The sequence below is a fragment of the Gambusia affinis genome, linkage group LG06 (genome assembly GCF_019740435.1).
Source record: "Gambusia affinis linkage group LG06, SWU_Gaff_1.0, whole genome shotgun sequence".
In the NCBI taxonomy this organism is placed as follows: domain Eukaryota; kingdom Metazoa; phylum Chordata; class Actinopteri; order Cyprinodontiformes; family Poeciliidae; genus Gambusia; species Gambusia affinis.
Genome location: NC_057873.1, coordinates 30101744 through 30129359, shown reverse-complemented (window position 1 = coordinate 30129359; position 27616 = coordinate 30101744). Strand labels below are relative to the sequence as shown.

At 36.9% G+C, this 27616-nt stretch overlaps 1 protein-coding gene across 9 annotated transcripts in view; it reads right to left on the bottom strand.

Annotated features, from left to right (window-relative positions):
* Nucleotides 1-27616, bottom strand: part of bcas3 (BCAS3 microtubule associated cell migration factor) — a 305494-nt gene that overhangs the window by 267396 nt on the left and 10482 nt on the right. For all 9 annotated transcript variants that reach the window (XR_006370795.1, XM_044118512.1, XM_044118513.1 and 6 more), the window contains exons 6-11: nt 25437-25518; nt 21673-21745; nt 6016-6123; nt 5863-5939; nt 1003-1079; nt 266-349 (exon numbers count right to left, since the gene is read on the bottom strand). Coding sequence is in view for 8 of the 9 variants with exons in the window: in XM_044118512.1 (XP_043974447.1) it covers nt 266-349; nt 1003-1079; nt 5863-5939; nt 6016-6123; nt 21673-21745; nt 25437-25518 (501 nt within the window). In the remaining variant the exon portion in view is untranslated. The remainder of the gene's footprint in view (nt 1-265; nt 350-1002; nt 1080-5862; nt 5940-6015; nt 6124-21672; nt 21746-25436; nt 25519-27616) is intronic.

Here is a 27616-nt window from a genome sequence, read left to right as displayed (position 1 = left end):
TGACTATAAAAGGTAAGTTTTTTGTGATTGATAATTGTCACAAAACACTGACTGATTAGACCATTTTTCAGAAAGGTCTAATACTAATAAATAATAAATAATAATTGAATCTGTTCATTTCAATACTAAACACAAGTTAGCATCAGCAATGTATCTCCCTTAAAAAAGTGTGGAGTTGAGACTAAATACGGTAGCTGCCCTGCAGGCAGCTAGTATAATTTCTGACATTAAAACAACGGTAGACGGAAGAGAAGTGTGAGCTTACTTTAGCAGCATTGATCACTGTAGCTGTGTAGGACTGTGCGTTGTCGCCACAGGCTCCTCCATGAGACTGGTGACATCTTATTAACTGCCATAAAGACAAGCATACAAAGCAATAAGGAGACTGCTGGAGGTAAGGAATGACAAAATCTGGAAAAATTAACTCAGATTTACAGAGTTTGACTATCAACCATTGCTAGATTGATTTTCTTAAGGGGAAAACAACCTGAAAGAGCTGGAAAAACCAAACAGCCAATCTCCACTAATTTAATTTCAAACACAACATCCCTTGAAAAGCCCAGCCCCAGTCCTGATCCAACTGTTCAAAAAGCTCCATTTTGTCATTTCAGAAAATCCTCCTCAAGCAGTCACACAAACAGTGGTCCCATCTGTCAATTACTTGAGTGGCCCAGCACCAAAACACGGTTATGCATTAAACATATTGCAGAATCCTCCAGCAGAACATTCTGGTTTTTGTAAATACTTAACAATCCCATTAAACAGAAAATGCCTGCGCATCTGTTGATTTTCAAAAATGTTATCATCTGTAGTGGACTCTTCTTAGAATGAGTTGTTTATCCAGACAGATTAAAGAAGCAGAAAACAGATAAAAAGCATTTTATTTTTAGGGTAAATATGTCGTTTCTCAGAGATAAGGCAATTCTGTTATAAGATGAATGTGTGCGTGTGTGTGTGTGTGCGTGTGCGTGTGTGTGTGTGTGGGTGGGTGCATGAGACCACCTTGTTCTCAGCATAGGCGAGCCAGCGGCTTCCCAGAGCTATTGGATTGAGGCAGGGACCGGGGCACGGATAGCAGCCTGAAGACCCACAACAGAAGGTTTTACCAAAAACATAACAGGATACATATTAAATCACATAATATGACATATACTGTATATAACTTTGTCATCTAGTAGTGCAAAGGGTCAACATACATCCACTGTCACTAATGTGTTTGTGTGCAGTCTCTGTATTTGGAGGATAAATGGGAGTTTAATGAGGGTGACGTATCTTTGCGTGTCTGTCTGTTGGGGGTGAACAGCATGACCTAATGGAGTCTGTGATACCCAATAAATAGAGGATGCCTCCTTTGTTCATTGACCAAAATTATAGTCCCTTTAGGGATAGACAAACGCACACATGCGCACACACTTTCAAGAGAATGTGACCTACACTTTAGGTGAAAGTGGTTAGATGTGAGAAATGAAACCATATAATCCCACACATGTATAATTAGTCAGACCAAAAAGACAGAACTCTAACTTCTCCTTGGACCACTTCTAGAATTCTCAGAAAGAAGCTGGGCAGTGATTAGAAAAAGGCATCATTAATTCAAAGTGTCCCTTAAAAAATTAAAATAAAAGCTAAGGTTGCAGAATATTATCTAAACAAACAGCAGGACCATTGGAACCAAACCTCCAGAGTTGTAGCCAAAATGTGGAAATGTTCAACATAGGTAATGATTGCAAGAATGTTTGGGTTGTGTAGTTAAATTTGCTGTTAGTAATTACTTCAAATTAACTTATTGCACTACAGTACACCTCTGTTAAGGTATCCATGGTTTGTTATGTTAAATTAGTTTGTATACATACATATGTACGGTAAACTTATTGTCAGTAATTTGGTTTTCATAGAGTTAAGAATAAATCCTAGATTTTATGTCATTTGCTTGTATTGGTGGGGTTTGTAATTGAAAGAAAAAAAACAGCGGCAGGTGAAATGTCTGAGTGGCTGGTGGAGAAAATTTTTAATTTCCATCAATTAATCTATTTAATCAAATTTATTGTTTCATCTATACACTGGGGAAAAAAAGGTTTTTCAGTTTACTTGGTTTTATTGTGTATATCAGCCCCACACAATGAGAATAAGTAGAACTGACTTAATTTCCCTCTTTCACTCAAGTACTTACTGCCTGTCAAGTCAACATATTTTATTTACATAAGATTACGTAAAAATATTGTAATATTATATAATGTAAATATATCATATAGTAGCAATATCTTTTTTATGTTTCTGTAACTTATTTTTGGTTGTCAGTTTTACTCAATGTAATTATGTCCCAGAAAATTTCTATCCTACCTAATTTTTTCAAGTTATTAGAAAAGTGCAGTTATTATTTTCTTGCTAATGTAAAAAAATAAGTATATAATCCAGTTTTTGACAAAAAAAAAAAAGAAAAAGGCAAAGAACGCAGGTGCCACGTCTTTCCTCTGCTACAACAAAGAGTTTGGACCAACATATGACAGTTGTCTCATCACAAGTGCTTTATAAGTGGACATAGAAAGTGCTAAATAAGCCCAAACTCCAGATTAGCATTGGGAGTCGTATGTGAGGAAAAAGCTGTCATTTAGTCAACCATGAACTCCGAGTTTGACAGCTGAGGATTGGCCAAAACTGGCTCATGTAACACAGCAGCAGGTCCCAAACACAGCAGCAATAATTCAACCCAAAGGCTGAGAAAGCAAAGAATGATGATGTTTCACTGACCCAATCAAAGCTCAGACCTCAACCTGAAATGCTGTGGCAAGATGTTAAGACAAATTTGCATGACTTAATTACTATAAATAAATAACTTTAGCAAAGCTCCAATAAGAAGAGGTAAAAATGAATTCACAACCATATGAAAATTAACGTGGTTGAGAAGATGGTTATCGGTTCTCTGGAGCCCGAATCAACATGCACACACGCCCAGCTCATCTGTGTGCACTAAGGTGTGGGGGAACAATCATTTACAGCTCAGCCAGCAGGAAAGTTGGAGGCTGACTTTCCTGCTTCCCCACCACACACACACTTGGTGTGTGTGTGGTGGGGAAGGGGCTGATATGGAGGGAAAGAAGGGGCTCGTTGAGGTAAGCCACAAGTGCTGCTGGTAACGCCAGTGAGGTCTTTTGTAACCTTGCCAAGGCTGAGGTTGCATTGAGTCAGGCAGTGAGCAACATGATGTACATTGTCTTAATTTAGACCACGCTGCCTAAGTTAAGACAATGTGGTGAGTCTTAATTTAGCTTTTCCAGAACTGATAGCATTATCTTTAAGTCACACACAACTTCCCAAAAAGTTCAACAAGACAAGGTTGTGTTTTTTGTTTGTTTTTGTTTTTTTTTAATAGTCTTGCTTTTGTGAAACACTTTATGATCTATGTCTGTGAAATTAGCTACAAAAATAAAGTTTTACTTAAGGTCATAAAAGGATATCACTGTTTCCAAAGTGACATTACTGTAGATTTGTTTATCTGCAGGTTTTTAATTCAAACAGTAAAAATGTTTTATTATTGCATTTAGCTCTTTTAAACAACTAATCCATATCCTTTTTATTTATTTCCTAGTATATGCATTGAATCTGCAAAGTAATAAACAGCTTGTACCTTGGAATATACATCACAGGTTTAATGACAGTCAGAAAATCCCATTGAAAGGTTTTTCTGCAACTTTTAAAGAAAGTTGGAATTCCATTTTCAGTTCTATTCTATTGATGACTTAGAGCTTGGAAATCTGAAGCTGCTGGCATCATGAAACCAACAGTGACTGCAATACAACTCCCTACTTCACATATACTCTCCAAAGTACTAATTGTGACTAGCTTGATCCTTTCATTAAGAGTCATCAATGCTCAGTTTCATAACAGTTTTCCACACCTGGCACAGGTGAACAGGAAGTTCATCCTTAAATGTATTTTTATGAAATAAGCTTGTGGCCACCTAGTTCCAGAGGAAAAAAAAATATTTAAATTATTAAAAAAAAATAAATAGTAGTACCTTTTTAAGAATAGTGACAAAACGAAAAGGGAAAAATCCTTTATATAATTTTTTTTTTTTTTTTTTTTTTTTTTTTTTCCTGTAGAAATACCAGCAAACCTTAAAATGCAAACTGTATAAGGTAAATCTAAAGTTAAGGAGTTAAAAGTCAAAGAAGTGACAAGTGGATTGAATAAAAGAAAAAAGCACTACTATGCAAAATCGTTTTAGAAAAAGCAAAGAAAAATTATCAAGTTGACTGGTCAAAACAAGGTTGCAGAACAGAGGGAAATTATTGATTTATGGTGTAGCTGCTTTGTTCTTAAGAGATCCAGCTCACTTGGATTCAAAGAAAGAGCATAAGCATAAACGCAACACTAAGTGCTTTCAAAAAATTTGACAAACACCACCATATCTCCAGAGAAGCAGCGCACACACAGTGGCAGAATGGCTTATCCACAACAGATCCCAGAACATCACAGGGCCTTTTGTTTACCACTTTTATGGACCAAATAGACCAAATAACGTTATGAAGAAGAGGCCCCTGTATTCAGAAACGATTAATAACTATTGAGCATGTTTGGTTTCCTGTTGCCCAGACGCTGATAGGGAAGGCAGGCAGACAACGAGGAGACACATTAAAGCCTCTCGGTAAGGTCAGTTTACTCCAGTCAATGACTTAAGTGGACAGCGATGGCCTTGTAATAGTCTGGTCTTTCTTTCACAGCCTCCTTAAGCAGAGCATGAAGGTACAGCAAACAGGATAAAAGAGTAATGCTGTAAACAGAATCACTGTGAGGTCTCAGATGATGTTTCAGAAAAGCAGGACTTGAGTGCAGCACTATACCAAGTCTTGGTGGCATGTAAGATGTCCGGTTTCTTCTCTTACACAGAAGGGCCACAGTAGTTAAACATGGTTATAGGAAACAGGGCAGTTATGTCGACAACCAAAAGGAAAACGTAAGAAACAACTATTTTTTTTTTTTTTAATCTGGGTGTTAAAGAAAGTTGGAATTCCATTTTCAGTTCTACTTTACTATATTTTAGACTATTCTAGTCAAAGATTCAATGACACCCATTAGTGGGTCATCATGGGGGCCCTTGCAAAGCCCTCTGGAATGAAGTCAACCTAAGAGTCCTAAGTTGTGTTCAGGATCTGAGATTTGTGTGACTTTAGACAGTTTCACACCAGTGTTTCATTTCTTTTTCTTAATTTTGATTCTTTTCAAGAGAAACCCCATTATGGTTGATCAGCAAGACATTTAAAGAAACATTCAAAAAAACATTTCAACCTTTCGACATTTTTAATATTTGATCTTTCCTGAATAAAAAATATAAAGAAATTACAAACATTTAACAGATCAAATAAAGTGCATTGGATTAAACATAATCTAAAGCCCATATAGAACAGCTGCCCTGCAAAACTGAAATTATCTGAAACGTACAAATAAACCATTTTGGAATCACCAAAGAAATAATTATGTTTTTATGACACAATAGTTTAAGCTCACAGTCTTTATGATCTAATTCAGTTGAATTTTAAGACCCAACAATGTTTTTTGGGGGGTTTTTTGCTTTGTTTTTTTTACGTAACCAGTGCAGCTGAAGTATATCCTGTCTGACATTAATCATTTCTTCAATTCAAATTAGTAAACCACATTGATTAATTAAGATAAAACATTCAAATTAATACAAAGAAAACTTTCCTCTAAAATCAGTATCAGCTAACAATACTGTAACAGTACTTAATTTAAAAAAAGCTTGTAATTGAAATTGAAAATTGTCATCCATTACAAATATTTTGCACAAAAAGAATTTATTTAGGACACAATTTGCTCATGAAACATTCAAACTATAAGCATCCTTACTTGTAACGAAGAACTTCTTGGTGAAGGTGCAGCTGTCAAAGGCTGCAATTTTCTCTTGAAGGCTCACCACAAGAATACTACCAAAAGAAGTTAAGATAATGCACTGAAAAATGTCAAGACAGAAAACTGTATTTTTACAAGAATGAGACTTACTGTTTGTTGCAGTGGAGCTCATAGATTGGTGTCTTGAACTGAATGGATTTAACCATTTCGCCTGTCCGTAAAGAATACAAGTCAGCACAACAATAAGGTGGGCTGGTCCTGAAAGCACAACGACACATGATAAGCTTATACAGCAAATATCATTTTAATATTTACCATTTGAAATTTGTTAAGGGACAAACTTTAGTTGACAAAGTTGGGTCATAAAATGATCTCAAGTAATATTAATCTCTAGTTATTTTTACAACTCACATTATTCAAGTACAAGTTATTGTGGATGGTGATGCTGTGAGCAGGAAGGATGTCCAGTATACGTTATTCTTGTAACAAATCTGTAGAGGCTCCTGACTGGTGCTTTGGATGCCACGACAAGGTAGCAGTTTAATATCCAGGCAGCAGAGACAATATTTCACAGAAGAATGTCCTGAATGACATCATCAGTTCCATCTCATTTGCTTTCATTTTATTTTTACTTTATATTATGTATTATAAGCACGTTGGTCAGATGAGGTTGTAAATATGCTATATAAATAAACTTTGACTTGACTTTTGCTGCTCCGCTATAAATGTCTGTCTGGCCGTCTGCTTCAGAAGCCGATCAGAGAGACGATGGGAATATGCAAAGCAAAAAAAAACAAAAAACTGTTGTGATAACTTTATTAACAGTCTGAACTGCAGTAGCTCTTATTTTGAAAAGCATTATTCTGTCCATCAATGGGCTTGGTCAACCATGACACAGGCACCTGTTCCCTTTTCAGAAGTTTCCCAGCATTCCTGATTAAGGACTTTCTAAACAAGACTGAGTTTGCCTAGTAAAAATCAGCCCAGAGGGACTGGATCTTCGGCTATTGTGAAATGATAACTAGTGGAAGGCATGGACTCCGTTGAAGTTATAAATTTTACCCAATCAAAAACGATTGTTGCGATGGTTATGCACTAGTTCGATATGAAGCTTAATGTAAATTGCCTAGGCTGTAAATAACCGTCCTCCACTGTGGCGACAAAAGTGCCGACAGAAGTACCAAACCAAACCAGGTTGTTAATGTTAATTCAATATTTGGACGTATGGCCAACATGGACTGAACGGCTTTGTTCACTTCCTCCACCCTCAATGCCAAATTACAATCCTATGCAATTCTAAAACCTCTCCTCCTGTTTGCTGATTGGAGGAAATGTACCCTGAGAAATACCAGTTATAGAAGTAAATGGGGATGAGAATCAAGCAGAACTGTGTATTAAGGCCTTGGTCAGGCAACTTGTTACCTAAAGCATTTCAAAAACTGCCAGATGCTATTTTAACAAAGTATGTTAAATGTCCCCTTTCTTTTATCAAATTCCAAAACATTATGACTGATTAACGTGTTTAATACATTTGATGATACACTGAGCAGCATATTTGTCATGAGGTGTGGATGGACCAAAATACAGACAGGAGCTGGGAGTATGAATCATGTTTTATTGAAAATAAAAATAAAAAACATACACAGGGTAGTGACGGACTAGACGACACAGAAACCTCGACACGTGCACCGAGCAAATAAGACAAAACCCCGTGTCGGTGCACGTATCACTTTAAGAAAAACTACGTAACCAATACAATACCAAATTGTATTTATAAGGGAGAAACTGTGTCAACATGTTTGTGGGTTTTGATGGATGGAGATGCTTTGTGTTCTTTGCTTTGTGTTTATTTTTGGCTCACACTCGAATACCAGAATGAATCAACCAATGAAGAGGAAATTTTCTCCTGTGTGGGATCATTTTAATCTTATCATGGGGAAAAAAATAAATGATTATTCCGTTATTATTTCCACTTGTGATCATTTTTCTTTTGGCTTGTTCCAATTCCTTTCTATAGGATATTTGAATTAGTTTACAGGGATCAACTATTATTTATATTGTAAGTGAAACATTGGATTTTCTCCCAGTTGTCTTACTGTAACTGGAGCACTTCCACAATGCTGGGGCATCATCATGCCCAGTATGAAGGGGATGAACAGGTTAACACTCCGTGATGAACCCTGGTGTTTCCAGAAAGCAGGAGATTGAACTGGACCTTCAACTCAACCATCTGCTCCCAATTCAAGTTTATCATGATTGTTAACTGTGCTGATTTGTATTTGTTGCAAATCACTCCATTTAAAATGAATTAGTAACACAGATGCATTTTATTTTTTTCTCAGATGACAACCTGTGACAGCAGCTAAACATGGAATTTGAAGAGAGTAAGGCCACTTAAAATGTCACCATGATGCCGTTATCGAGGTACAAATATGCATCTCCGAGGCGAAAACACCAAGATCACAGGATCGACTACAATACTGAGAAATGCAAAGACTACACATACAACCATATACAAACTTGCAATTACATTTCTATGTATGCCGTCATCATCACTGCCCTGTGAAAGGGTGTTCTCAAAAGTGGGAGAAATGGTTTGTAAGCGGAGCAATCGTCTCAAACCAAAGCTGTTATGTTTCTAAATAAAAATATCTGAATGGACCTTGTTCAGTCGGTTTCCAGTCTTTATTGAATTTGCCTGCAATGACTTTTGCAACAGCAACACAATCTCAACACAGTGTCAACATAGTTTGGGAAATGTGCCATACACCCAATGAGATGTCATTTGCCCATCACTAACGTAGGGAGCACAGGGAGCCAGAGACACAAATCCAAGGAAAAAACAGCAGGGGAAACAGGGGAGGCATGGTAAAATAACAGGATCTAATAGGATAAAACAAGATTAGCCAGGAGGAACTGAGGATGAGTTGTATACATACATGGGGAGGTTGATTACTGAACAAGGAACAGATGGCTGATTAGACACAGATTGCAGGTGTGAGGGGAGAGAGAAAGTGGCACAGAGGGTGAGGGAGAGTGCACAGGTGAGTAGTAAATAAATCTAACACTAAACAATGACTAGACCTAAGAAACATAATTCAATTTGAGCAACAAAGAATAACTAGAGCCAAGAAATAAACTAGAATCACTAAGAAGGACTGAAACAGAACAAGATTTAATAAAAGAAAGAGACTAATGAACACCTAACCCGACAAACCAGGATCTTTCTCTATATTTATAAAAATAAGCTTTACATACAATAGTACTTCTTTATAGATCAGTATGTTTTGGATAAATGTACACTAGGGTTATGCACTCACAGACAGAATGAAGCTTACATTTGAAGGATAAAATATGCTCAATACAGTATTTGTTTCCACCACATCCTGCTGCTCTAATCCTTAGGAGAGTTTTCAAAGTGAGAGTGAGACATGAGGCCCAAAAGGAAAGGAAATGCTTTGACATAAAACACATTTAGGAAAAGTCTTTCAATCATCACGGCTAAGAAATGAGTTGCATGAGCAAGCTTCTCCAACAGCAGGCAGTGGCTGCTGGCAAAGAACAAATGTGGACATAAATCTTAATCAAGAAAGACCCCACCACCACAGTTACCCCAGATCCCCGGTGCCCCTTCCCTTCCTTTGTGAGAAAAGCTTCCACTGATATTCTGTCCTCTGTCACCCTTGGTGAGGCCTGTGGTGCCGCGCTGGCTGAGAACAACTGAATGAAGAAAAAAGATGCTTTTGTTTTTAAGCCTTGAATCAGAGTGCTTTCTTTCAACAATCCATTTATTCTGCTTATACATACCGAGTGGACTCTTTAATAGTCTCAGCAGGGACACTTCTTGGACATTTGGAAGCCAATGATCAAATCTTAAAAATAACAAAAAAGGTCAAAGCACCCTAAAGTGTTCCAGCAATCACTGAGATTGGACATTCTGCATTTTATATGGAGAATTTATAATCAAAATGTGTGCACTACATCAGAAAAACAGCTGCTGTGTTGTAACTGTGAGTCATAGAAGTAAAATCTGGCTGCTTAAATGAATTGACACATTTAGGAAATACACATTAGTTTTATTTTTTTATTATTTAAGATTTCTTTATGACATTAGTGGCTTTTAAGTGACAGAGGGGCAGAGAGAGGAGTGGTCCAAGGACAGGATTCAAAGTTGGGATGTTCACATCGAGAGGCGCTGACTTTAACCATCTTGATTTGTTTAAAACAAAATTTGCTGCACAGCACACGAGTCTGACTCTCCTCACTCATCTTTCACTCGCGATTCTGGATTGTTGAACGCATGCTTTGAACTAAATAACCCTCCATTGTGTTATATTAATACATTAATATAATGTGTTAATATTATATCAATAATATTAATATAATACTAATATTAATATTAAAATCTTAGGCAAACTTTAATGCCTTAGATTTAGGCTTTAAAGTTTTAGATTAAACACATGTTAATGTGGTAACAGACCTAATGTACATAGATCCCCCACGTCATGACAGAAAATGACACAAAATCCTTTTTTTTGCCAAAATTTGGGCTTTTAAATGCCTTGGTCTTAAACTGATGATCATTTGAGAACAGCATATTACAATGTAACAGTTGTTTGCAATAAATGCTTGCTCAGTTTTCTTTTGGGTCTGACTCCCATTTGTTCTTTTTACATTCAAAAGCTGTATTTAAAACCTTCTTCAGATCTAACAGTGCCAAATGTGAATTCTTGCCTTTTTTAAACTGATGCTGCATGGAGGTCTCAGATACTAAAACCTATCAGTGTCTGCTGGAGTCAATGCAATGACAGCATAAAACTGTAATTCTTTCAAATGCGTTTTTAGAGATGATATCAAAAACCTCAATGTCACTACTAGTAAACACTCCTTATCACAGTCCAATTAAGTGTTAAGAAGAATTAGAAGAGACAAATGTCTCCACTGGCAAAGCTAATGTGTTTCCATCAAGGTTGATGAAAAGCTGTTTTCTACAGTAGTGTGTGCAAAGGCGATGTTGTACTCCTGTATTTTTAAAGCTGCTGGTTGAACAGCAATGAAGAATTTGGATCTATAAAAAAAAAAAAAATAAATCTAAACAAAGAAATCCAATACCTTTCCCAAACTGCAGGAGTACAGTGCATTCATCACTGTGAGGTTGTTATACTGGAAAGAAACAATAAATTCTTTGTTTCGTTCTGCAGGAATATTTTGTCAACAAGAAAAACGAGATGACTCAAACAATCCCTAAGTCAATTCTTCCTTTTTAATGGTTGACATCTTCGTCAACATTTCAAAGGTCCTCACAGACAGTTAGCCCTACCAGTCAAGACTAAAAGCATTAAGATTAATACTGAATTTCTTCCCAACAATAATTTACTTTCAGGTGGCTGCAACATCGATTTCAGCATTATCAGAGTCCGATCTATCCAATTCAAAGCTATATGCTGAAAAATGGTCCTTTTGGGTTGATTCAAAGGGACAGTGATAACCCACTGTTATAGAATCAAAATGGCACAGAGTTCAATTGTTTTGTTTTAGCAGTATTTTAACAAATGGCTCAGTTCTAATGGAGGCAGTGCGGGGTCAGATATAATAAGATTTCCTGATGCTGGGACATTGGGGCGTTGGTTGAAAGCAAGGCTAAATCACAATTATCATTATGGATCATGGCGGGATGTCAGTCCTTGCACATGTTAAGGTGACGCCGAGCACCATTGCCCAGCTCAGTAACAGGCCTATTATGATGGCCCTATTAGATCAATGTGTCAATTACTATTACTCAAACTGGCTCTTGGGTTTGAAAGCATTCAAAATGCAGTGCATGGCAGAGAGAAAGCTAGACCCATTTAATACATTTGACAGCAAATAAAAACACTTCAGGAACTAAAGCTCAAACTGCAGGCTGCCAAGTCGCAGAATACACAGAAACATTTTCAAGTTGCAAAGATAAAACCCTGCTTATTTAAGAAGCTTCCTTTTGTATCAATACTTCTGGTGAGTATCTGCAAGGAGAGAGAGAGAATGGTAGAAAACATACTGTTAAAGTCTCACAAATGTCCCAGGATTTCAATCAAAGTTTTCTAATTACAGTGGGCCCTTGCTGATTTGGAGATTTTCTTGTGAAATGCAACTCCAAGTAATACTGTTACTGCCCAAAGAAAAATATATGAAAAATATTCAAAAGATAATGCAGCATAGGAATATGAAATACCAAGGTGTAACGCTGCTTTTCACGGTAGTGGCCAGCATTTGCAAAGCAGCCAATCCATGAGCGCCATTCACTTTTCTTGCCACTGACTAGCTGTACCCCCATGAGAAGAGGTAAGGAAGACCTCTAAAGTATGCAGGAGTGCTGAGAGTTTCCTCAGTGGGTATTTATGCATACTAAGTTATATTTGCTGTTTGAACTATTTAAAATTGCCAGCTTTGAGCATTTTTAGAGGATTATTCAGAGATTTCAGATTCTTAGGATGTTGTGCTCTCTAATTCCCGTGAATTCTGAGAGTCCGCTGAATTAATTATATACTTCTGTTTCATTATCAAACATGTCATGTAATGCTGGCACTGCAAGTAATATAATATATATTAAAAACTTAATGAAAAAAAAAAAAGATTAGTTTGAATGCATTTTTTGCCTAAAGTTCGTTCCACAAACAATCCAAAATGGGATTGTTCTCATGGATAGCAGGCGTTTGTTTTGTTTTTTTGTTTTATAGATTAAAATGTGTCTGAATGCAGCACTAAATAAATCTCAATATTAATTCAATCAAATGATAATGACAATTTTAAAAATTGCAAAAATAGTAATGTATCATATTCATTGCTAAGTTGTCATTAAGTACAACTGAGGACCACTAGGCCATTTTATAGGCATCTTTTTATCAATCTACTCTTTTTACTTCTACATTGAAATGAATGGAGTGATTTTTTTTATTTTTTTACATCAGCACTGATCTTATTCCATGAGGCTAAGGCAATCTGAACACATTTTTATATAAACATTAACTAAACCAAGCGCTTGAAACCACATGACTCCATGTGGATATGGAAAATATGGATGGAAGCCCCAGAAAGGAATTAAAAATGAGAAAAGTAATTTCATTTACAGGGAAAGGATGTTACCACATTTCCTACTGGTGCAAAGTTTTACAAGGTCCCTAAATACATGTGGCAATTACATGGTGTGGAAATGTTATACAAACACAAGTTCACTTTCGGATCTTGATGCTGGGTTTACAGAGAGACAGAACTCCAACACTCCGCGATTTCTGAGGAATGATATTTTCATTAAATTATGCATTAAACCTATATGACCCTGAAACTGATCTAAGAATGGAAGAACACTGCCAACACTGGAGACCTTACCTCACTGACAGAAGACATAGCTTTGGTCTTTTACATCAGCTTAATCTAACAAGCTAACAATTAAAAACAAAAGAAATTAAATCAACACATGATTTTGTTGTAAACAACATCCTCAGGAGTTCATGGTTTCCAGGCACGTTATCCAAAAATGACCAAGGGTTAGCAAATGTCAGAAGATGCCACAACAAGGATAGGATCAAAAAACACATGTTCACATAAAATTGATGCAACTGTCTGACCCTGTGGATAATGGAATCTCAAACCTAAAACCACTTGTATCAATCTTTACTTAATAAATGTAACTTTTCCAAATAGAAATGTGAAAAAACTGTGACATGTCGCTCCCCCTGTTCACTACAATCTGCATTATGTATTTGCTAAGCATGCAGAGAAGGAACATAGGAATGTTAATTGGGGGCTTTAGTTTGTCAAAATAAAACATCTTTAATACTTCCATCCATCCATCCATCCATTTTCTGTTCACCCTTGTCCCCAATGGGGTCGGGAGGGTTGCTGGTGTCCATCTCCAGCTACGTTCCGGGTGAGAGGCGGGGTCACCCTGGACAGGTCGCCAGTCTGTCGCAGCATTAATACTTTATTTATTTATTTTCCGTTGACCAAAAACCAAATGCATCACTCAGAACCCTACTATTAAAAACACGGCAGTGGCAGCATCCTGCTGTGGGGATATTGTACTTAAGAGGCAGATAAGCTGGTGATGGTGAGATTATTATTATTATTGGAATTGTTTAGATCAAACATGCTTCAAGGGTGTAGTCAAAGTCCAAACCAAAATCTAATTGAGAAGACTTGAAAATTGTGGTTCACAACCACAATTTAGTTGTAGAAAGATTGGTTGCAAATCTCTGCAACCAATCTGAGCTCTTTGCAGACAAAAAATAGGCAAAAACACAACCCAAAAGAACTGAAACTGTAATTGCAACAAAATATGTCATCTCAGGCAGGCTGAATATGAATGCGTGGCACTATTTCAGACATGTTTCAGCAAAAAAAAAATCCCAAAAGATAAGCATAAATTTTCTTATTTATTGTCAAAATGTAAAAAAGTCAAAGAAGTATGAATGCCTTGTCAAGACACAGTAACCGCACAACATTTTTATCCGCACCTCAAAACCCTATCTTCTGTGAGTCATTTACTCAAAGAACATTATAAAGAAAGAACAACGTTCTTTCTTTACTCACTCATTCTGAAGTCCTACTTTCATTTCATCTGAAACTCTTCCCATTCAACAAAGCAGAAATTGCCTGCCACATCAGACTGCCGAGGGCCCAGGGTCCACAGTTATTGTGGCATGCTACAGGCACTACCTTAATTACGAAGGTAAAAAGTTCAACCACAGCACTATGGATGGAGGCTGCCAAAGACAGATTTCCTTTGTTTTTGACCTTCATGACCCTTTACTTACAGTAGCCTGTGAAAAAAATATAAATACCAAAGAATCTGTGTAAAACACACAAATGATGAACAAAAAGAAAGTAATACTAGTACCATGATGGCAAAGTAACTAGAGTAGCAGTTTAAAAAATAAGAACATAAAAATGTATGTAATCACAGTTCTTAAACTGAGCCGATTCATTTTTTGACAGCAGCTAGGTGGATATTAATATTCATTACAAAAACCACAGCTTGCATTAGATCCAATTTTAGCCATTTTAGTAAAGTGTGCCAGTTTTCTGTCAAACCTAAGTGAAACCACATGACACAGAAACATATGCTCCCAGAGAAGCTCTTTCTCTTGCAAGAGTTCTATTTACAAATGTAAAAATGTCAGCTTTCCTGATGCATAACGATGTCAGTTCTGTGGTGTAGAGGAAGTACATTCAACCCTTGAATTAGTTTCAATTATTTCCAAATAAGATTTCTTTCCAGGATATTAAACAAAGCGATCTCATTTAACTGTGGATGATGACTCCACTAATGAAAGTGAATCTTTAACACCTCTAGCTAATGTATTTTAGCACAGTATTTATTCTGACAGCATGAGGCCAATGATGGAGGCGGAACAAAGGGAAAGTCTTCTTCCTGATTACGGTCAGATTTAATGACGCTCGTCCACCAAGCTCTTACGTTGGCCATTTCCCTCACAGGAAATTACGACTCATTGTAGGAACCCTGAATCTTCCAAAATCTGTCAACTAAGTCAGTAACTAATTTAATTCAAACTCTATTAAAAATACCTTATTTATTTCCAAGCAGAAATTAAACTCATATCATCCAAGAATCTTCAAAAAGGATCTCCAGTAGCAGTCAGCCTTGGGACCAATCTGAAGGCTAAAGACACTGTTGGACTGTAATATCGTAATATCCAGCCAGCAAAGATGATTTTCCACAGAAAGATGTTCTGGGTGACATCATTGGTTGTTGGCAATTCTTCTAATCCCCCTCCTTTGCTTTTGATGCTGCTTTTTAAATTTCTATCAGTGTATTTGGTTAGAAACTAGGTAGAGCGACGTTGGAGTTGGGAATTAATTGTGATTAATGGATAAAATGGTTTGAATATCCTTTTTCTTTCTTAGCTTTTTGGTTCTGCTGTGCATTCATAAGACCTCTACTTCAATCCTCTGGGATTTGGGGGTCACAGTTCAGAAATTATTCAAGTCTTAGGTGCTAATCAAGACTCAAGACTAGTCTCAAGCTAATCAGTTGCTTTGGACTTTAAAAAACAAAACACAGTTAAACATCACAATAACTGCTCAAACATAAAAAAGGAAATATCGACAATCCATCTTCCTCCTATTACTTGCTGTCGTCTTCTTCGTCCTTTTTGCCAGTAGTAACATCCGGCTGTGTATCATGTGACTCATGTGATGTAAAAAGTGGCTGAAAAAACACTTTACCCTCAGGCAAAAACATTTTACTGAAAAACGTGCTTTTAGAAATTGATGAGTTTCAATCAAGTTTATTTGCTTTCAGAATTTAAATTTGCAAAATTTTACAGTTAATGGAAATGCAGCTTTTGACACAAAGAGCTCATGTGTAATTTTTTGGTTGAAACAAAAAAAGAAAAAAAAAATTAAAATCAGCTCAAATCAAGGTATTCAAAATGAATTTGATATTTTTACAAAGTATTGAAACAGTAACAAAAATACACTGCATGGCATATACCATAGTTGTTTTAAATTAGTACACTTTCAATATTTAAAGTATATTCATAGAAATGCTTCCTAACAAACTCCTAAATAGGTTTGAAAATTGAACAAACTTTGTAAATATGAATCAATCAATAAATGAATCAAGCTAGATATTGCAGCATTTTTGTATCCCTGTGCTGTGTATTCATGTGACTTTATGTTTTAAACTGATAAATAGGATGCTTTTTCTTTTTTGCTTGTTAAGAGGGACTGAAAATGATATCAAATAACCATCAAACCACACATTAAAATTGATTTAGTGATGTATGAGAGTAAGGAAAAATAATATTCAGCCTCAATGCATTGTAATGGGTAAAATGATTTTCAGATAGTTAGTATTCTTAGAGAGAAATGAAGTCTCTAGAAAAGGAAAGGTACGTGGCCACACCATAGCTGAAAATGCCTTTTGCATGGCTAAGAAAACTTTAAAACTAAAACATTAATAGAATAAAATATTAACTAATTTGGCCAGAGGGGGCTTGGTTGAGGGCATGAGGTTTGGGGTAACGATTTGAAAAGTCATTACAAATCATTCAGTTTGTCGGGTGTGTTTATACACACCACTTCCACCACTACCGAGTTTAATCTGACTTCCTATTTGAAGGGGGAAAACTGGTGAGGCAGAACACATTTTCGACAGACATAAAACAGACGTGCAAGTCAAAATAAACCACTCCAGAGTGAAACTGGAGCCCTGCTACCCTGCCTGTGCACTGAACAAGTGTGTGTGTTTTTGAATGTTCGGGGCATTGAAACACTGATGGTTTAAAAGGGGCCTAGAATGAACCGATTCTGGTGTTTTCAGTGGACAACAAAGCTATGTTCACAAACTGAAGCCAAATTCTGAAGACCAGCTCCTCTGGATCCATTAAGTGACAGGGTTGAAATATTTTCTGAATACCACTCATCCAAAGAACTAAAACAATCATCAATACTACTTTAAACATCTAAACATAATCCCAATATGAATAGAATATAGTCTAAATAGTGAGAATATTTTGCCTTAATTGATGATAAATACAAACCAAGACATGACGTTCAGAAACACCACGTCATCATGGTGGATAGAAAAAAATCACTTCTCTAAATCTCCTTAATCTGGTGGCTCATTTCGTTCAAATGCATGATGATTTCCGCTTAATACATTTTAGAAGAATTATAGTAAACACAGCAAAACCTGTCATGAAAATGAACTGAATGACAAGGCTTAATGCCACAGCAGGCTTTTTGCCATCAAAAGTGTTTAAGGAGGTTAAGTGGAATTTGATGCTTGCAACAATGAAATTATGATCCAGAGTTTTTACGATAATGTTCCAGTTAGATTTCAATATAAATGTTCAGGAAGTAAAATCCCAGCCTCTTGACCTTTGCCACATGTCTTCCTCCTCTCCCATTGCCCTGTTTACTCTCAATCTACTATGATTAACAGGAAATGAAGGCCACTAGATCAAAAAAATACTTAAAAAATGAACCTGGAGTCAACTTTTATGCCCTTTTTATACAGCCCTTTGTGTGAGGTGCCACAATCACACAAATACATGGCTGTCTTTATTATTGAGAATGGAGGCAGGTGTTAAGTTTGTGTGTGCAGATGCAAACATAGCAGAAAAGCTGGCATTACATTGCAACATACTGAGATTTCATATCAATTCTTACAATTCATACAAAACACTAAAAGTCATAAAAGCTGCAGTATATAACTTTTACACAGAATATGTTCAAACATATTCATAATTGTTAAAACTGTCACCATGTTATAATTTCCTCCACCGCCTCCCTGATCTACTATTGCCATCTGAAGAAATGCACAGATCCCAACCAAAACAAATCTGATCCAGGAGGATGTTAGCGATGTCACTCAATCTCATGCATTCGCTGCTCAATGGTTTAATGGCAGAGAAACAATTTACCATTACAGGAAAACCGTTAATCCGTGGTCATTGGTGGCTGTGCTAACTAGTCTGAGCAACAGGATCTACTGACAGGGAAAACTGTAGCTGAGAGCAAAGGGAGGGATCCAGAGATGCCATGTGTAGCAGCAGACAACCAAATGAAACAGAGCTAAAATAAAATTCTATTCAACCCCATACCTCAATATCCACCAAAAAGACCTAGATGCCTCAGGAAAGAGGAAACAACTGCCAATATTGGCTAGTCATTTAAAATAATGGAAAATACTGCTATAAAGACATGAGAAAACTATTTTTAATACAAGCGTCATCACTGAAAATCAGCCAAAACCTTTTTAGAACTTCTAAAAAACAGTGAAAGCTTCTGATACAATCTCTGTTTGGAGTTGCTTCTCAAGCAAGATATGAAACTTTGCCATTCAGTATATCATGCAACCCTAAAATACAGTTTTGTTGCAGTACAGCTGCAGTACAGAGCACAGTGCAGAAGAGCAGTGTGTAGCATTTAGTGAGTTTGTCTGATGCATGTGGACTCAGCCTTTCACTGCAAAAACACCTAGACAATCCCCAAGCTTCCTTTTACAGGATAAAAAAGGAATGGAGCTATAACAGCACATAAATCTTTTACCTGACATAAACCACTGAATTCAGATAGCTACATGAGCTTGTTTGCTAGAACACAAACAATTGAGTGAGAACAAATGAGTGCTTTTCTTCTATTTAAAGGAAGAAAAACAGTTGTTAATAGAAAGAAAAAAGTTACTCATTAACACAAACAAAATTTAGTTACAAATGGGTAAATAGGGGCTGTGGAGACTTCTTCCCAGTGTCAAAAAATCTTGAAGGAAGAATGAATTTACTTTGAGTCATAGGGAAGACAACAGTCAACTGTGGCTGCGCAACTTCCTGGTCATCAGGAGTTTCCCTAAAAATAAAAAAAACAATTAAAAACTATGACGCATAGAATACAATGTAAGCAGAGGAAAAAAACTTTAAGACTTCTGAGAGTTGACTGGTCCAATAACTGGTCAAGGAAAATCAATGTGTAACTTCCGCAGTTGAAAAAGCAATCCGGAGAATCCAGATTGTTAAAGAGGATTTTGTTGAGTGAACAGAGGGCCATGTCCTCTACACAGTTTGAGATGCTGCGAAGTAGGGAGACAGAATCTGAAATTCCCAAACACCAAAAAACAAAGCTTGTTTCTTCGTAGCTGACTTTTCACCTGTTAAGAGTGTGTTCTAAAAAACAAAAACAGAGCCAATATAGGTGCATCAATTTACAAATTTAAGATTGACTTGAAGAACAATACCTGGCCTGGTACACTGCATCTTCTCCAGAAGCATGAACAGTCATAGCCAATAAACACTGCACATTCATTGTTTACTAAATCCAAAGGTACTGTTGGAACTGATGCAAAAGGATCCATACATAGCTTTACTATCAGGCAAAATCACTGCACCTATACATTGTTTGGACTTATGCACAATCCTTTCCATTGATAAAATTATGTTGAGTGTGCCTGGCTGCAAATCCACAAGTACAGGCCTTCAGCACATGCTTTTTTCCCCCCTCTCTCTCGTTTTCCTTTAATTTGCAAATCTTGTAATCTAAGCCTAGAGCTGACTGAACCAACTTTGAAACCAGCACAGCAACAGCGGCCAAGACTCCAATCTGTTTTCCATTTAAGTGTCAGGATGGCGTCCTTTTTGGTGGTTAACAAAAGCTGTTATTTCGAAATGATTATATAGAAAAAAAATTGTGTGAGGACTGTAGTAAGTTTATGAACAGGCAGTACGGAAAGTACTCCGCCGCACCCGGAAGCCTTTTTCCCTCTTACGTCTTACCAGAGTGTTATTTACCAAGCACTTCTCCAGGAGGAAGAACCAAGCGATGTCATCCAGCCAGAGGTCAGGGTTTCTACTTTTCAACATACTGCATGTTTTCAGCATTAGTGGCAAGCAACGCCTGGGTGATTCGCCAAACCGTCAAAGTGCAACATGTCTCAATGTCAGTGAGGACATAGGAAAAGCAGAAGCAATAGCGACAGCGTCAGAAAGACAGGAGAAGCAGGTTCTGGAAAACATCAAGAAGGTGGTCTCCATCAAGACTCGGCTGAGGACAGACTTCCTTATTTCATTTCCTGGAGAGGATATATTAAGTTCAATTTAGTGTTGCTCTGGAGGAGTAAGTCAAAGAAGAGGTTAGGGGAAGGTATTGACTGATTATATATAAAAAGTGAGTTTAGGAAGCAATGACATTTAGTAAAATTCACTTATTTCACAAAACCAAGACATTACACTCATAGTTGTAAAAGAGCTATAAACTGAGAAATGACATCAGCCTGGTTTCCAGGTACCATTCAAATTCCAACCATAGTGCCACAAAAAAAGTCAATGAATCACATTCGCTATGCCCACATCGCTCCCTCATTTTTACTTGTTTGCATGTGAAGTGTTCAATCTCAAAGCTCTCACCAATCTAATACAGCTTTCATTTGTTGCATCTTAAAACACCACAAAAAATAAAATTCTAGTTCATCTCAAAAAATGTTATATTTCTTTCCAGTCATCTCAGAAAGTGAAACTGATATTATACAGAACCACCACATGGAGTGATGCATTTCACACTTTTGTTTTGTTGTAATTTTGATGAATATGGTTTACAGAAAATGAAAACCCAAATTTCAATGTCTCAGGAAATTTAAATACCGTAAAAAATATAATTAACGAAACATCATTGTATCATAAATCAGCTACTTTACTCAAAACACCTGCAAAGGTTTTCTGAGCCGTTTAAAGGTCTCTCAATCTGGGTTCGTAGACATACACAATCATGGGGAAGACTGCTGACTGGACAGATATCCAGAGCTCAATCATTGTCATCTAGAAATAAATGGTCTCTTTGAACCATGGTCCAACCCAGAAGAAGTTGAGCAGTTAGTTTAAAATCACCATTTTGTCTCAGGGCTCATCACCATCAGCATGTGAATGTGTCTATGAATGGCTGGCATTTTGGCTATACAATTAGAAGCCATTTTATCATTTACCATCAACTCAGCTTTACAAATCCGACTTCACCTCATCGTTGCTTCATCATTTATGAAGCAACGATGAGGGCAAAATTTAAATGTTTGTGAAAAATCAAGTACATGCCAAAAACTCTAGATGCAAACAACATGTGTAAAACCGTAGAGTTAATAGGGAGAGTTTTTTTTAACTGTGGTATTCCAATGTTTTTATCATTTTGTTGGTTTATATTAGATAAAACTCATTAACCACAGATTTGTAGTTTTTAAAGTGACCTTTAATATAAATAGTATTAACAATACTGAGATTAGTAAAGAAATGCTGCCAGCTCTATGATGATTTATCAACTCACCCTGAAGACCCTGCGCTCTTGCAGACCCCCAGCAATGGCCTCTTCTCAGCAAAGCCATCTGCTTTCAGAGGACCTAGAGAAGAAGAGGAATCTTTGAATAAGATGGGCAGAATTATTGTCTTATTCAGAGACAATTCTGCCTTTGAATAAGACATGTTCAACATTTGAGACCTCTTGTGCCTCCCACTCTCAAAACAGTGAAAATGGAACCTTTCCATCGTTTTCAAGAAAAGGCTGCAGGGAGTTGGGGAGGGTAAAGAACCTTACTCTTGTTTATTTTGTGGTTTGGATTACAGCATGTTACAACCTCAGCGGCTATTTAAGAAAAAAAAAAAAGAAAGCCAAAACATGTTAGATTAAGTGAAGTGATCTGCCTTAATTGTCTCATATTTGAAGTTGGGCTGGGGACCAGGGGATCAGGGTACTCAGATTGGAGAAGATGTCCCCTTTTCTTTAAGAAGGCTGTAATTTGAGGCTCAACAGTAATCAGCCTGAGTTCCTGTGGTATGGCGTGAGAGCAGAAGTGGCGGCCCCAACAGCCCCTAACACTCCCCAAAGGGTCCTTTCTCCTTTCATGTTTGTCATCAGGCATTTTTCTCAGTCATAATCCTGAACTCTAACGTAAATATTGCTTCTTTGAGACTTAGCAAAATGACAGTTACTAAAATAAGGCTTCTCAGTAAAATCAAAACATCTGACAAATAGGGAAGGATGTGAACTTTCAAGGAAATTATTTGTACAAGTATGACCATTTTGAAGAAACAAAAACTGACATCAGTTCCAATTCATTTTTTTTAAACATTGTATGGGTAGTATTGGTATGTCCTTTGTGGACGTTGCATATTAGTCAAAAAGGGCTCCAATAAAATGTCCATCAGAAGCATTGGGAGCTATTCTAGAGCCATCTAGAAAGGAAGTGAATATTCTGTTTTGGAAGCACATACTTCCCTGTATATACTCAGAAAGGGAGACCTTGCTTATTATAATCAACACCTATTTTCGGGGCTCGTTAAGTCCACCCACACACAGAGTTTCAATCCAGACAATTGGCCTTTTAATGGACTACCACAGTGCAACACTGTTTGCACTCTAGGAGATTACAATCGGTATCCTACCCAGTGGCACAATTCATATTTATTTTCTGCTGAGAGAATTACTCCCCTCATGTGTCAGGCTATCTGCTGCTTCTTATTACTGAGCTTTGCTTTCATCCACTTCCAGAACTCTTCAAATGCTGCCATTGTGTGTTGGTGAAATTCGCCAAAAGACCGGAACATGGACGGGGAACAAAAAGCTGTTTTTCTCACAGAACATGAAATGCAAGAAACCAGCTTCTACATCACTGCCCGACACCTGCAGAGATTAAATTTGAACCTTGTGTCTGAGGAGCGTCACAACTTTCAAACAACTGAACCATGCGTATCCTGACTTTAGAAATAAGGACAGCAGTGTTTACTCTGCATTTCCAATTTTAATGTGAAGACAAAAGAATCATTGACATATCTGCCACGGGGGGCAAGAGGGTAACTTTCATCCTTCCATACATCCCTTCTGTTTAATCAGTTACTTCTTTGCTTCAAAATAGTATTTGTAGAGAAAATTGGAACCAGTCAGGTAGTCCAAGAAGAATAAATCAGTGATTCAAATTGGGATGGCCATTCTAACAAATCTCCCTTCTCCAGGTCACTCTGGAATTCATGAGGTAGGTGTATCAGTACCAACTAGGTCTTCACATTAAAACTACAAAAAGCCTCCTGCTGAGAAGAACAGTTTTATATTGCAATAATCCCCAAGTTATTGGAACTGCAACAGTCTGTTTGAGTGCAATGTTTGTGTGGCTGTAATATTTTATGGCAGCATACAAGGGTGGGCAGTTTAGAGATATTGTTTATTTATCATGAAAAATTTTTCATGAGAATTTTGATGTATTGTCTTGATAAATTCCAATTAATAATGCTAAAAAAATTTACAGCATTGTTGATACTCTGTTCAATGAGTGTCAATAAATATCACTAAGTTATCTGGGCCTACCTCGCCAGGTACCAGCACTGAGGTGTAGGATTGTACCTACACCTTAGTGTAGGTAAAAACATTGACTCATCAATGCTTTACAGTTCATTTTTCCAATTACACTTCAGTTTCTAAAAGCCTGTGAATCAATTAAATCTCCTGCTGTGCCTTCATGACAGCTTATTTGCAGTTGCCAAACAACTATAAGTGAGCATAAAACTGTACATATTAATAACCTAAATCAGCTGTTCATGTCCCCAAAACATTTCTTACCTCTCTTGTTTGTCCCAAACTAAAATGGCCGTGAAGCGCTATTACAAGTTTAGTAGTTTGACATCAATTTCGATCCATGCCAATGTGATTCCATAGTGGAAAAGTACTGGATAGAGTTTTTAAAAAACTGGAACTTGGAACCTCCTTCCACTTCTGACTATTGAATTTATTAAGCAGTTTGTCAGTGTTTAACATGCTGCGGGGAAATCACTGTGAGGACACAGATCTGTCCTTTTTAACTTTATTCATCCAAGATCCAATAACTGAAAACTTCTATCCATATGGGTTTATTAATTCTTATTTCCATTGCTTGTGAATGTTTTGGCCAAGACTAACATTTAAAACAATCAACAGAATTCCAAGTATAGGTTTTGGAAAAAGATACTGACTGTGCAGGCTTTCCACCACTGACTGAGACAAGGCCAGGAGAAATCACAGACTGGCTTCAACATCAGGATGAGATAGCAAGGAGCACTCTTTAATTTCAATGATAGAGCACCACTTAAAATATCCACAACCCAAAACGACACATAATGCACCACCGAGAATTAAATTTTAGGTGCTGACCTTGGATGCTGTAATTAAGTTAACCAAAGACTTTGTTGGCACTACAAAATAGACAGATTTACAGCAATTAGTTTAAGTAGAAACTTTTGAACAAGCAAAGAGGCAAGACACCTTTTCCAAATTGTAAAAATACAGTACCCAGGATATAATCTGCTTATTTGTAAAGAATTACTCAAAATTAATTGAATTCAGTTTATTTATCTAGGGCCAATAAACAACACCTTACAAAAAAGTAAGTTTAATCCAGCAGAGCCTACTTATCAAACAATGTAGTCAAGCTCAGTTTATTATTCAAATTGGTTACAAAGTTTCTTTCCAAGGAACTCAGTAGATTGCATTTCATCACTGACTTGTAGCATTCACTCTTCCTGGACGACCTCGCAGTGTGTCGTTGACTTTACAGCAATCCCTCGTACCAAGCATGCACATAGCAACAGTGGAGAAGAAAATTTCCTTTTAGCAGGAAGAAACCTCCAACAGAACGAGAACCTGACTCAGTACAAGCGGCTATCTGACACAACCAACAGAGGTTTTGAAAATACACAGTATACAGAGAAAAAGAAACAGAAGCAATAATCTAGGAGTACTTTCTATGTTAGAATGATAAGATTCAGAAAGAAAACTGTCATTGCTTGGTTGAAACCAGAATGTACAAACAAATGAAAATTTTTATTTTATTTTCATTCCTACACCTTAGTATCTTAGGAGTAAAAAGATTAGACTGCGTTAAATCCTTTGGTTACATATATTTTCTCTGTCCAAACAAAAGTGTTTCAGGCAGAAAAAGTAAGGCGTCGTTAGAGATCTAACGATCAGACAAGGTGAATGTGTCAATTACAAATATAACACATGAGATTTTTAAAAGAACACTAATGTTTTGTGGAAAGTTGAAAACTGACTACTATAGTACTCACTGATGTGAGGAGCAGGAAGAATCCGAGCAGCTCGAACAGGTCCGTGACGCACCGAGAACAGTTCCTGGGCTTCTCCTGACAACTGGGAGGGATGGATGCAGAACGTGAAAACTCCTCAACAATTACAGGAAAAACACATTTTACACAACAGACAAATATTATTTAAAAGTTCTCAACGGCTTAAGTCAATGACAACAATCAAATGCCTATCCAATTTAGCACCACATATTGAAGTGGCACAATTCTAATTTTTTGGTTGGGTGAAAAGATTGGAGCTGGGCCGATAAAGCAGCCGGATATAAATTGAATATGGGTAAAAAAAAACATAATAACTGGAGATGGGTTGCAATTGCCTATTGTGTGATCATGGCATAATATTAAGTAGTGAAAATGTATGAAGTGGGGCAAAGGTGCTGCTTCTTCTGTCGACACAAAACCACATACCAAGTAACTGGTAATAGTTCTTAAAGAGACACAACTGTTGTCTAAAGTATCAGGTGTCATTCATGTTCAGTTCTGAGTGAAACCTGGTTCAACAGAAGCTTTCCTGACTTCAACCTACATCAACACTCTTTACAGCAAGCTCTAGAGACAAATCCTATTTAGGTTTTTGTTGTAAACTGACAACTAAGAAGTCCTAACAGGATCATGAAGACGTTCGGATAAGATCGAATGTTGCAAACAGTTAACATTGACTCACTTCACTGGTAAGATATTAAAAGCAGCCAGGCTGGGCTTACAAGTTGTATATGATTTGACATTACAAACCTTTAACTGCAACATCCAAAAGTGATACAAACCATGTTAATTATATCTGAACCAGACTTATTAAAATTGGAATGGTAATTAAGTCTTTACATGTTAAAAAGCTGATTTTCAAGCTGATTCATAAAGCCTATAAAGTTCTGACTGAATTCTGAAAGAAATCATTTGAATTTTGCTCTTACACTGCAACCCAACTTCCTCCATTATTCTTGTTATATTCACAGTTCTGATTAGAAATGCTCTGGAAGGATGCTGGTCAAAGTGAAAAACCATTTGGACCAACTTTGAACCAGCAATATAACCTTCATCTGATTGCAAAGACCTGTATTGACATTTAATGACAATTATTGACAATTGTGATCTTTTTATATTGCTATATATTTACACAGAATTTGGAAATGTCTACAGTTAAACATTTATGAGTTTATTAATAGAGCAGATTGTAAAGTTGAATAAATACCAGTTTTGCAGCAAATTGAAAGAAAAAAACACAATAAATGGTTAAAAGAAAAAGCACTTAAATGGAGGTTTGCATGTGAGACAGGTTCAGATTAAACTTTCTGTACTCATATAGCATAGCAGTGTATTAGGTCACTGCTGTGTGTGGATCTTTGCAGAATCTGACATGTGTAATACCACATTGTTCTAAGTGCAGAGTGCCCCAGTTTTGTTGTTCTTTTATAGGCTAAATTGCAGTGAAACATGCATTATCACTTTAGTGGTGCTGTAATCTGTTTGCTTTAAATCTTTAAACCCATGCAAAGGGATGATCACTCTTTTTGTGCAATTAGTAGCCATTCCAAACTGATGGATTTGAAGCTGTATTTTTATTCAAAGAGGCCGAGTGATGGAAGATTAACACTGGAGATATGGGTTTGTTATATGAGCACCAACAGCCGCCAGCACAATAGGATTCCTATGGAGGCAAATGGACCTGCAAGGGACAATAATGGAATTTGCTGGATTAAAATGAGAAGGGGAAGGCTGAAGATTAATGCGCAGGGTTATTGTGCATTACCCTGCAGCTTATCCTCGCCTTACATGGCTCTGTGTGACATCCTATGCAATCAACATTCATAGCATTACATTAGTAGAACAGAGTGTGCAATATGCTAAATTGCTTTCTCAGAGTTGCATTCCCAGCATAAAGCCATTCATTATATTCATTTCATTTGTGGTTTGGTTGTTTTTGTGGAATCACAGTGTCTGCTCCTCTGTTGTAATCTCTCAAATGTAGTGCTGTGAGCTGTTAACAGATATTTGCTCCATATTCACAAGTACTAGATGCATGCACTAACACTGTGCGGCAGGCATATTGGAGGTTTGGAGGAAGCTTCTGTGTAGGCAGAGTAGCAGGTGTCTTTACAAAAAAAGAAGCTCCAAGGATCATCATATCCTCTTTCTAAGAACACGGT